The sequence below is a fragment of the Indicator indicator genome, chromosome 4, assembly GCF_027791375.1.
Source record: "Indicator indicator isolate 239-I01 chromosome 4, UM_Iind_1.1, whole genome shotgun sequence".
Classification (NCBI taxonomy): Eukaryota; Metazoa; Chordata; class Aves; order Piciformes; family Indicatoridae; genus Indicator; species Indicator indicator.
In genome coordinates this window covers 11,853,128-11,865,518 of record NC_072013.1, presented here as the reverse complement: position 1 = coordinate 11,865,518, position 12,391 = coordinate 11,853,128, and the positions used below count along the sequence as shown (strand labels likewise).

The 12,391-nt window shown below is 42.7% G+C and overlaps 1 protein-coding gene across 1 annotated transcript; it reads right to left on the bottom strand.

Moving 5' to 3' along the window:
* On the bottom strand, nucleotides 1–12,187 carry SLC39A13 (solute carrier family 39 member 13). Its single transcript, XM_054400513.1, has 9 exons — nucleotides 11,923–12,187; nucleotides 11,405–11,518; nucleotides 9,611–9,732; nucleotides 8,177–8,329; nucleotides 2,801–2,890; nucleotides 2,465–2,515; nucleotides 2,112–2,244; nucleotides 1,897–1,996; nucleotides 1–312 (listed from the first exon to the last, which is right to left on the bottom strand). Exons 1-9 carry the CDS (start codon nucleotides 12,185–12,187, stop codon nucleotides 237–239), a joined length of 1,104 nt encoding a protein of 367 aa, XP_054256488.1. The 3' UTR covers nucleotides 1–236.
* Nucleotides 12,188–12,391: the final 204 nt, after the last annotated feature.

Here is a 12,391-nt window from a genome sequence, read left to right as displayed (position 1 = left end):
AAAAGAAACAAACCAAAAATCCAGAAGCCCTGATGTGTGGATTTTAGCAGAACAGGGATAGAAAAGCCAGGGAATGAAGTCCTACATGCCCAGACCTCTTCCTCACCTGCTTCTCATACTAGAAGCCAGATCTGCACGCACACATATAGGAAGTAACATTAGTGTTCCTTATTGCTTTGTAACAGCTCAGAGTCACTGTGGTGGCTCTGGGAAGCATCATGAGGTCTGCGCAGAGGTCACTCAGTTGTGAGCGAGAGTAGCACCATGACTGTAATGCCTGTACACAGGAGCAGAATTTGCTGCAGGGAGTTCCTGGGAAAGAAACAGCAAAATTAGGAGGAGCCATAGACCAATCTCAATAGGCACTAGTGTAGAGGCTCACAAATGGTTTGTCCTTTGCCCTTCCAAATCTACAAGTAGGGTGCAACAGCTGTATGAAGTCACTAATGCAGCCGGGAAGACTCTCTTCCAGCAAACAGGTTGTCTATAAACTGACAGGTGCTTGGTCCACCCAGCTGCAAGGCCCAACTTCAGGCTTCAAAATCAGTTTAAGCTGATTCAGTCACGCAGCTGCCCAGGTTTATGTGTGTATATATGCATGCATGCATGCATGTATGTATGTATCTATCTATCTATCTATCTCATTCTCTCATGAGAGAACCAGCACCTCTGCAGCATGTTCAGATAACTAACAACTACAGTTACAAGAATAAAAAATAGGTGATGAATTTTGCCATTCTTTTAGCACTGGATCAGGTTTATGCTGGGCTGAAGTGTCTAAGTACCTCTGCATTCTTTGCCATCAGTTCTGCCAGCACAAGAGGTTACCAACCCAAAAGCAAGCTCCCAACTGGTTATTAACATTTCTCCACCAGAAGTTCCTACCTCCTCAGCTATAAATGTGGAGCTGTTTTCTGAGCATTTCCTTAACTCTTTGAGTCAAAATGAACCAGGTGAGCCAAGGCTTCATAAACTACCGAAGTTACCTACCTCATTACAACTGAAATAGCCCCCTGAACATTCAGGGACAGCTCTGCCAGAACTCAGAGGGACTTGACTGTGATATAGCTGCTTTACCTGCTACAGCCTTAATTGGACTGCAAGAAACTAGAATAATACCACCAAATTTACCAGATTATATATCTACCAATGTAGAAGAGAGATGACTGAGCTAGGATATAATAACAGATTATGAAATCATGAATGATAAAGAAAACAGCAACACAGTGGCATCTAATCAAAATCAGTAAGCAAGAGGCTAAAAAGTGAGTAATAAGAAGCATCATTTTACACAGTGCAGTCAAACTATGCAAACTTGCTGCCAAAGGGAAATTGCAGAAGCCCAAAGCGAAGGATAGATTCAAAAAGCAAGTGATGAGGGAAGCATCTGAAAGATAAGTTCACATGTGGTTATCAGACACAGATCTCTATGGGACCCTGGTTCAGATAGTTCCCAAACCAGTACATGCCAGAAGCTGACAAGATAGCCTGGGGAATAAGTCATTTTACTGGACATGTTTCTGAGTAATCTGCTCTAGGTGGTCATAGAATTGTCTTGGTTGGAAAAGACCTTTCAGATCATTGAGTCCAATCATTGCCTAACTCTATCAAGTTTGGTGCTAAATCATGTCCCTCAACACTGCATCTCTATGTCTTTTAAACATACTGTGCTAGCACAATCTCTGGGACTAACCCAGCTGAATGTTCTCATATTTTATAGGGCTCTATAGTCCCATAAATGCAATAACTAGCACAACAGTCTCTTTAGATTCCAGTCTTGTCCATGGGATTTGGAAAACTGGCATTCATGTGCTCCCAGAACAGGCTCGGGGAACGGTTATATTCCTGCTACCTGGCAGCAAGAATTGTTGAAGCTGAACAGAAGGGAGCACTTACCAAGGATTCTTTTCCTCCAGGAGATCAGGCACAACATTTACCAAGGCAATATAAAGAAATCCTCCAGCAGTGAAAGGGAGGATCCAGGCTATCGTTTCCCCTGCACAAACACAGAAAGCTTTCATTATTACTGAGACAGAGAAGGGAAAGATGACATTTGTGCAGGGACAATAGGTCCCAACTCCTGTTCCTACAAAGGTCCCAGGGAGCCTCACCTGCTCCTTTTGGTGACTGGGCACATATTGCAAAGCAGGCTCCTAGAATCCCCCCTAGAGCTGTGGAAAGCTGCATCTTAGCTGCACTCCAACGGTCAAAGCCAGCCCGAAGTAGGATTGCGAAATCTCCAACCTAAGAAAATCAAGAGCTGACAGCTAACAAATAATCTCAGTCACAAAGGCCACACAAAACAAGACCAGTGCTTCAAGACTCCCTGGTTTTCCATGTTGCCAGTCTCCCCATGGGAGCAGCTTTCAAAGGGTCAAGAAAGTGTCAACCAGCCTCAGCCCTTTCCTAGAGGATGAAGCATTCTTGTAATCCCTTGTGATAGCAAGATACAAAGCCCTCTCACCTCGTGTGGAATTTCATGCAGGAGAATGGCCATTGTGGTTAGGAACCCAACCTGTGGCAGAGAACAGATGATTAGGAAAAAGCCCCCCAGCTCTAAGAGATGAGACTTTCATCACCATGTCAATTCAGTGAAAGGCTAGACAAGCTAACCTTTCCCTTAATGCCACTACAAATGACTAATATGTTCCCAGTCTGAAGAAGCTCTGCATCAGAGGGTCTGGATAGAGTTGCTTTTTATTGTAGCTTCCATTTTCTCTGAAACTTCCATGAAATACGAGTGTCACACTTGAGAACAGACCTCTACAGTTCAGCACGCAGCTAGTGACAGAAACCTTACCTTTCTGCTAACCAGGAAACTGGCTGCTACTGCCAGGCCATGTGTAAAGTTATCAATTGTGTTGGCCAGGAGATTGAGGTATCCACTAATCTGCAAAGAGAAGGAAGAGCCCCTGATAAAGGAAGAGTCATAACAAGATAAAAGAAAGCACATGGCTTAGACATAGATTATACAGAGTCATGGTCAGTACATAGTATTTCTGGTGAGGATCTTAAACTATGTCAGTGCTCAGGTACAAATTAAATGTTATGTTCAGTTTTACAGCAAACTAAATTTTAGGGCAGGCAAATATTGTCTGAGATTATAATAATCATCTTATGCAAATGACAAAGAGCTCTAGAAACAGAAAAAGAAAGGAAAAAGAAGAAAGCCAAAACGAAGAATATGCCTGATCATACATTGAACCAGTTTGAGGTAACACAGACTAATTTACACAGGTGACTGGCTTCCAATATGACCTGACCTTGTTTTCTAGTCATGTACTTTAATATCCAACTGTTCCGTATCTCCTCTTCAAAAGCTGGTGAGAACAATGCAACAGAACAAATGCTGCCAAAATTGCTTTTATAACTGATTTTCAAACATGGTACTAAAAACACTTGTGTCTGTGGGTTTGTTTTCCCTTAACAAAGAATAAAAAGAGAAGGCAGTGATGACAGTAACAAAGAACCCACCTACTAGAAGGCTGTAAAGCATGTGTATACATTTGCATAAAACCACATTTCTTAACATTATAAGCATAAAGTAGCTTCCTCACACATCCATGTTGGACTTGCCTATCATGCTAGCCATGGTCATCCCCAGACAAATTCTGAGTTTTTGCCCTAAAGTGGTGTGTAAAGGTACCACCTCCAGCTCTTCTGCTCTTAAGTCTGATGGAAGAAAAACGTAACAGAAACTACTATGTGCATGTCCTGAGATACTGCAGTTTACTATACAGCACTGCAATTTAAATTATTATCAAATCAGGTGTTCACCAACACAGGCTGTCTCTGGACTGCAAGAACCAAGCTGGCATACAGTAAGTCCAGATGTAGGACAGCATCCAGTGAGTAGATAGACTGTCTAGAAGCTGTGAGGCCCCTTACCTCACCATAGCATCAGACGGCAAAGTTCAGCTGGAAAAACACAAGTGCTGATAGGATTCACAAGCTCTTTTTGGTCTTCTCCTCTTCCCTGTTTCTATCAAACTCTGCCTGGGGCATCTTTTCTTCCTCCAATCTGTATGCCACAGCTCAGGTGGGGCTTTCTGTCAAGGTGTCTCTCTCTCCAAAGCACCACCTTTCTGTGGAACACTTCTATTGCACTATCTCAGGACATCTCTTAGGCTCTAAACTTTAAAAAGTGTATTGATGATTAAATATAAAAGCAAAGAATTAAGCAAAGCCTAACTATAGATCGTGTTTAAGTAATAGTCTAAGTAACCTCTCCAAAGCAGATGCAGAAGTTGCATGTTTTTGTAAGAAAACAAAAGGATGCATGTGAGCAGACCCATGAACACAATGGTTCTACTTCTCATTCCTCATTTTCAGTCAAACATGACTGCCTAAAATTTCTCCTTTTCATATTGGGATTTTATGTGATTGCATTTTCCCCACAGGCTCATAATAATTATTTGCATAAGATTTACACAAAAATGCTTTTCCATACCACTGTATAGGGAAAAAATAGACTTCATGATTAAAACATTATGATTTTTTCTGTCAGTGGCTTGGGCAAAAGCTGTCACTGAAAGAAGCAAAGCCTTGGAGTACTCAGAAATAAATTGGGTTGATGTGACAGTTTATGAGCCTCTGACATTTACATTCTGCGAATTCCTAATAGGATGTTCCTGTTGCTCATAAAGAGTACAGCCAGATGAAGTGTTTATGTTCATGCTTCAGAATTAATGTCACTGTGCAATAAAACATACTTCTACAAATCAGCAGGGAGCCCATGTGCCACAGGAAAAAATAAAAGTATAAGCAAGGCAAAAACACTCAACAATGTTTTTCCTTGTTGACGGAGTAAAGGCTGCAATGCGGGACAGAACTGATCTACAGCACCAGTTAAAGAGCAGAAGTTCTAATATACAGGGACAAAAGATGACTGCATACAGCTTGCAAATCATTAAGCCCTGAAACTTGGTTTGCTTGTTTAAATAGCATCTTTCCCTGTTTTCGGGGGGATGGGGGGGCAAGGGTTTACTGAGTGAGCAGTAGAACAGAAGCAGCCTGACTTGCTATGGCTTTCTCTCTTTTCTTTGCAACCACCTACTCTGCCCACTTTCAGCAACACCATTCCCCTTCATGTCCCTTCCCCACACCTGCATGCACCAGCGACTTACCCACTGCTCTGCCTGGCAGGGGATGAACCACACCATGTGCAGCACCTGCACTCTGCCAGAGCCTGTCAACAGGGCATTAGTTTGCATTCCGACTCCAAGGCCAAGCTGATTTTATGGAACTCACAGACACTTGATTACCCTTAGGACTTCTATCCTCTCTTGAACTCAAGTAAACTTAATTACGAGTTCAAAAGTTATTGAAAATGAAGGGCAGAACAGATGGACAGACAGATGGAATGATTGCTTATGCTGTTGCCTAAGGAAACAGACTAACAATGAAGGAATATTTTCATAGTTTTGGTAATTTCCCCCCTACCAGAAATGCTATTAAAATATTCAGATTATATACTTAGAAGGAGAAAGTTAAAACTATACATGTTAACTCATTAGTTTCTATTTCATGCATATTGACAACAGTCTGTAAGACTGAGCAGACATGTTAGGATTTTAAAGCTAGAAGGGCTCTCCATGGTTGTCCAGACCTTCTGTGCAACACAACTGAAGTAATCTCATTCAATTTCTGCAAGAAGTCCGCTATTTATTGGGCTATAGTATACTTTGTAGAAAGCAGCTTAGATCACAGCTTAAAGAGCCCAGTTGATAAGGAATCTACTACGTCTGTAAGGTAAGTTGGTCCATTGGCAGGTTACCCTCAGTTATACAGAGTTGTCTTTGATTTCTAGTCTGCTGCTGTTTGGTATAGCTTTTACTATGGAAATTTAGTTGTGCCTCTTACATGGGTATTTGTGTACTTTGAGACACTCCTGATCTGTCGTGTCTACAGAGCTAAAGAAAAGCACTTCTTACGACATACTACAAACCTAAAATAATTATTTCAGCTCTTTCCTGACCTCCGTACAAATTATCGGTAGTTTTTTTGATTTTGTAAATAACAATACTACTGGAAAAGGTCAGACAGCGGTTCCATTACTACTATGCAGAAAGAGGACACTTGCTTCTTCTTTTACATACTATTTCCTACTTACCCATCCTCCTGGCTGTAGCATCATAATGGAAGAATGTGTTCAGACAGTTTCCTACTGTGATTCTCATATCTTTTTCCGAGGAATTGACTTCCTATAAACTGTCCCCATCTTGTAAATACAATCTGCATTCCTTCTTAATCTATTCTTTAGTATTTGTATGCATCAAGACATGTAAAAAATTCGTATCTTTAGATTAAGTTACTCAGTTTAGCAGGTATCACTGACCTCATGCAGTCACAATGTGCCATTTAAGTAATATGGTAGTATCTGCAAGTGTGAAGATATACTGTCTTTATAAACAATCACTTGGAAAAATCATAAACCACTAGTGAATAGATTTGAGAGGGCTGCATTAATCCAGTCCCTGTTGATAATACAGAATAACTGATTTTTACTACAGCTAACATTTACAAAGTAGGTTTAATGCAGTACTAGTTTTATTAGAATGTGGGATCAAGTCATGTTTTATATACATTTGTCAGTGTCATTATCATCTTCTAATCAAATAAAAGGGAAAAAATGCCTCATTGACAAGAATTTCTCTTTCGTAAGACCCTATCAATTAGCATTAATATTATTATTATGTTGTAAATTAGGACCAGGCCCTGAGCAATTGTATCTCCCATCAGCAATTCATTTGTTTGGAATCAGTGGTAGACGAAGCACCTTCAAAGTCCATAGTTCTTTATATAAACCTTTCTTAACATAACAGCATGTTTCAACATGCAGTTTGTGCTGTGTTCTGTACATGAAACGCATGTGACAGATAGCAAAATCACCCAATGACCTCAGCACGTATCTCACACTGTGTAGGAAGAGCTATAAAGTTAGAGCAAAACAGATTTAAAATAGAAAGACTGAAGAACCTCTGACTGACCACATATCCAGGTGTGGGCTAGGCACTGCAACCAGACTTTCTGTCCATAGTTAGTTACTCTCCTACAATCTTGCACACTTTTATGGGCTTTCAAACTCAAATTATATGTCCCTCTGCCAAAGTGGCTGTTTAGACCTCTTGCTTTTAATCATAGAATCATATAATTGTCAGGGTTGGAAGGGACCTCAAGGATCATCTAGTTCCAAGCTCTCTGCCATGGGCAGGGACACCTCACACTAGATCAGGTTGCTCAGTCCCACATCCAGCCTGGCTGCAAAAACCTCCAGGATAGGGCTTCTACCACCTCCCTGGACAACCTGTTCCAGTGTCCCACCACCCTCGTGGTGAAGAATGTTCACCCACTCAAGAGTTTCCACAGGGCAAAATAAAGCCACTCGCAAAGCCACTGCCCACGTTACAGTACTCATTTTCCCTCCTCCACCTCCAGTCCTATGAGCTTGCTGATCTCCCTTACCCCAGTATTACAGGCTGCCTCTCTACATGCCACACTGACTCAGTAAGTTCAGTTAGGAGAGAAATAAACCTGTTGGAGTAAAAAAAATAAAAAGCAAGTTCTTTCCCTGTTTAGCTCCCTGAATAGGCTCACACTGGGGCAGACACGGTCCAGTACAAAGGAAGTGATGGGAAATACAGCTTGGAGGCAGAAGTAGACAAACCCCCCTTTTTGTCAGCAGAAAAACTGCTAATATGAGAAACTGAACTTTTAAAGTTTTACACTGGATAGCTTCAACTATGAAAATATTTCCAAAAGGTGCCTTAAAAGGGAATGTGCAGCTCACAACTGGTACAGTGCAGGCATCAGAGAGCAGAGAAATCATGGCACAAAACAATTAAACAAAGATATAATGGCTATAAGATGTAGAGTAACAAAGTGTGAAAGTGCTGTACTTTAGTCTCAAGATTCAGCCAAAACACACATAACCAGACTTATGCCTTCACAATACCAACTTCCCTTCTGAATAAACTGCATATTTTCTCCAAGTCTGCTCTTTCCTCCCTGCTGTGAAGTGGATGGACACTTGGACAGAGTGAAATTAAGCACTACTCAAACACTGGGTTCTCCTCTCAAGCATAGCTCTTTCCACAGACAGCTCATCCTCCTGACTGAATGCTGAAATATGTGCCCAGAAAATTAAGATATGAAGATCAGTTTGTGGGTTTCTTACCTTGATTCTGTTGCTTGTTGGACAAGACTGAAGAGAGGAACCATTACAGTGAGTCGAATCTGTTCCTGCTCTTTGGGATTGGCCTGCCACCTTTGGCAGTGGGTAGCCACTTCCATTGGGAATCTTTCCAGCTGGTGCTTTGGAATTGCAGCCCTAAATTACAGGACAAAAATTGTCACTGCCTTTTTGTCAGTGGTGAATGAGCATGAAGCAGAGTCAGGAATCCAGTCTTTACCCCTAATCCTTTTGCCCTTTCAATGCAAAACAGCAGCACCACAGTTTAACAGTGACAACTGCCAAAAACGAGACAGATGTCAGAGCGCACTGTGACATCTGCACTGTGAGACAACAAGAGCAAAGACTTCCCCAGTCACCAAGAGAAGGAAAGAAGAAAGAGAGAGGAGGAACTGGAATCACATTCCATTGGTTTGAGTCAGGTTCCCCTAAAAAAAAAAACAAGGGACTGAGCTTGCCACTCCTGCTGGCAGCTGGTGTCCAGAGAAATACCACTGCATCTGAGTAGGGAACAGGGTAAAAAGGGTCTGGCTGTTCTCAGTGCATCAGAATAACTAAGTCTAGAGATAATTCTATAGCTGGGATTTATCAGCTTCCAAACAACAGAACGTTCATCTCAGACTTCAGCTGATCTGTAAATGAGAGGATTAAGTTCCTTTCAGACTTCAAAGTCTCATGTTGAACCAAAGTAACACTTAATTGCTCTAATGCAGTGTGTGACCTACAGTTTCACCTGCCCAAAGTCACGGCTCAGCAATGACTGAACCGTCTTACAAGTTGCTGGTAGGAGTTGAGCATGTCTGAGGACTAGCTGGGCTCCTCTATAGGATTATTTTCTGGTACCTCTGTTTACATTGCCCCTTTGCAGATGAGTGACTCTCCTCTGAACCATTAGTTATTATTACTTGGATAACCGTAAGACCCTTCTACCACACAAAGCTACCCAAATAAACATTTGGCCCAGGCCATACCCAAGAAGAGTGGGCAGTGAGGAACACCTTCCATAGAAGGCTGGTCTTTGTCCTGATCTAGAATCCAAAAGGAGAGCGAGTCACAATGGCTTAGTGAAACGTGCATCAGCTGGCTGTCATTCCTCAAAGCTCACTTGAACAAAGTCTCACCTGCAGAGCGACCCAGCTGCCAGTCTCCCTAAAAGGGGAGCTCTCTTTTACACATACCACAGCAAGACAAAACCAGCCCAGAGGTAAGAAATCTCAGCTAAAACTACAAACCCATGGAGATGAAATATCTTCTTCTAGGGCCCCACGTCAAAGAAGTGGCAAAAAAACTCCCAAGGCCCATAATAAGCTACTCGCAGCTCCAAGATTGTTTGCTGAGCCCATTAGGTAAGGCAGATGAGTTATTTAGTTCCATGTTCCAAAAAAAAAAGCACTCCTCCCCCTCTGGCTGCTAACTTACCACATCAGGGCACTCCTTCTCTTCTTTCTCTAGGAAGATCTTCTCTAGCACCAGGAAGGCCAGGAAACCAGTGATCACCCAGAACCCCAGAAGCTTCTGCTGCTGAAAGCTCTGCCCTTCTCCTGAGGCTTAAGAGAGAAATCTTCATGTCACAATCAAATACACAGTTTCCCATGTGTGAACCCACCCCACCCGAGACAGTTTAGCCAGCAGCTCCAAGATAAAATCCAAGAAACAACAATGGAAACACCTCCTGCAAGGAATAAGCAGCAAATATATCTCAAAGTAAATCTGTTTAACTTGGTTACTCTTGAACTAACAGATCTTCATCTTAGGACACTCCAGATGGAGAGCTCCCACACCTTATGTTTAATGAAATCCAGAATATTTCTTGGCAATACTGAGAATTTCCCTCAGCTCCAGAGGCAAGTGAAGATTACATCCACAAAAATCCTGCAGCTGTGTCTACTGAGCAGCAAGCCCTGACATGAAATCTGCCATTAGTGAAGCTATAGACTCACCTTTGCCTTTCTGCCACACCCGTGCAAGTTATTAAGCCCAAAGCTATAAACTTTCTTTTCAATTACAGCCAAGCCTGTGAGATAATCATCCATTCAGCCTGGCTGCAGAGATGGAGATTGCATTGCACTGGAAGAACAGAATGACTCTATAATGGGGCTTACATGGGTCAAGGAAACCTTTATGCTTCACAACAGCCTGGCAGAAGCAAACAAGCTCGAGCAGGAGAACAGTTTCATTTAGGAACTACTGCAGAAAGGGGAAAAAAGGACAGCAGGTTCTGGTGGCAGTGCTAGAGCTGCAAGGAAGAGGACCAAAGGCCTGGCAGATGTGAAATCCCAGGACACAGGTGCAAGGTAATCTGGGAAACCCAAGGCATTCTTTTCCACCTTTCAGTTTCAGCAGGGAAGATTTTTTGGTTTCTCAACAAGCGGGATGCAGCAGCACTTGCCCTCTATGCTATCGGCTTGCTGAAGCACAGAGATACCATCAGCAAGGCTGGCTATTTGAGGGTTTAGATAATACTGATATCATAAGCTCTATCCAAAACCAAACAGGGTTTAGTTTGCTTTCAAACACATATTTCTGTCACCTGTATTTCCTTTTTCTCCCACTGCCCACCTCCCCCATATTAGTCCTGGCTCTACGGACAATTTTCCATGACTTTTCCGGGAGCAAAAACTGAGAAGGCAACACACTTGGGCTCGCACAGGTTAAAGTACCTAGCACAGGGGGCCTGGTTAGGCTCAAGAAAGAGGCTCTTCTAGGAGTAACTGTTAGGTGGACAGATTTATAGACAAGACGCATCTGATGGGGCAGAATGCCCACCTGAAGTCTTGCATATCAAGTTCACATATCAAACCACTCACACATTCATAACCTTCCATCAGAACAAAGAAGCATTCACCTTCCTTACAGAAAGGACAAAGGAAAATCAACTGAGATTTACAGGAGGACAAAAGCAAGACAGGAAAAGTTGATAGACAAGAAATCCATTACTAAACATAAAGAAACTATGGCCAACTCATGAAGCCTCCAATCTCAGAATTTTTGGAGGACTAGAGAGTATACGGATTGAAGTATTATATCTCTTTTTATTATTCTTACATTCTTCCCTAGGCATGTGCTTTTACACATTCTTTGAAAGAGAATACCAGCCTAGAACAGTTTCTGGGTTGACCTAACCTGGCTGGTCTTGCGTTTTCAAGATGGAAGGGGGTCAACAAACGTCATAAGCATAGCACAATCTGCTTCTAAGCACGTAAGGCTTCGTACCTGTTGGTGCACTGCACATGTAGGCCCAGGCTTCGGGAAGCAGGTGCAGAAACACATTCCCCAGTAGACCACCAATTGCAAAACTCAACAACTGCTTCAAACGGTGTGATCCAGCTGAAAAAAAACCCAACGCAAATTCAAACAAAAACCGATCACAACTCAGACAGGAGCCAAAACATCTTCAGATAAGATTTTGCACAGAGACCTAAACTGGAAGAATCTGCAAAGCAAGCTTCCAAAGGAGGGAGCACAAAACTCCGAGTGCTGAAGTGCAAGAAAAAGTCCTTGCACTCCCTGGCTGGGGCAGCAGTGTGTGGGATGGTCCTGGACCAAGCACGGTGCAAAACAAACAATACTCTTTGTACAAGCTCAAATCAGGGCCTGTATTCTTCCAAAGATTCCCTATCAAACTGGCAGGTATGGACTAACATGCAGGAAACAGATGATCTATTTTAGAGGACAATTTCTGTTGACAGGACATTCAGCTTCAGAAAGACTAATGCAGGTAGCAGGCTTACCTTCTGTCCGCAGAGCGGCTCCTGTCTCAAATGGGATCACTAGCAAAGGGAAGACCCCACTGAGCCCCACCATGAATGAACCGATGAGGGAACAGATCCAGGCATCCAGCTGCTCACTGCTGAACAGGTTTCCCCGGGACTCTGCCTCCTTCTCACAGAGAGGACCAGTACTAGCAGCATGACTCCTTGGAAGCTGCTGAGCTTCACAAGCCACAATCAGAAACAAGGAGAGCGTCCCATCAAGCAGAAGCTTTTGTTTTGTCATTGCTAAGTGGTCTCAGCCAGGCTGGCCGATCTCTGAAAAGAGCAAGGGAGAACAGGTCTGAGAACATGTCCAACATTCCCTCCCACCATCCCAGAGGAAAGGCTTCAGTTACACCATTCCCTCCCTCAGCATCTTAGCACAGGTATGTATCCCCATGAGAAATATCTGAAACTCTTCCTGATTTCAGCACAGCACCAAAAGAAG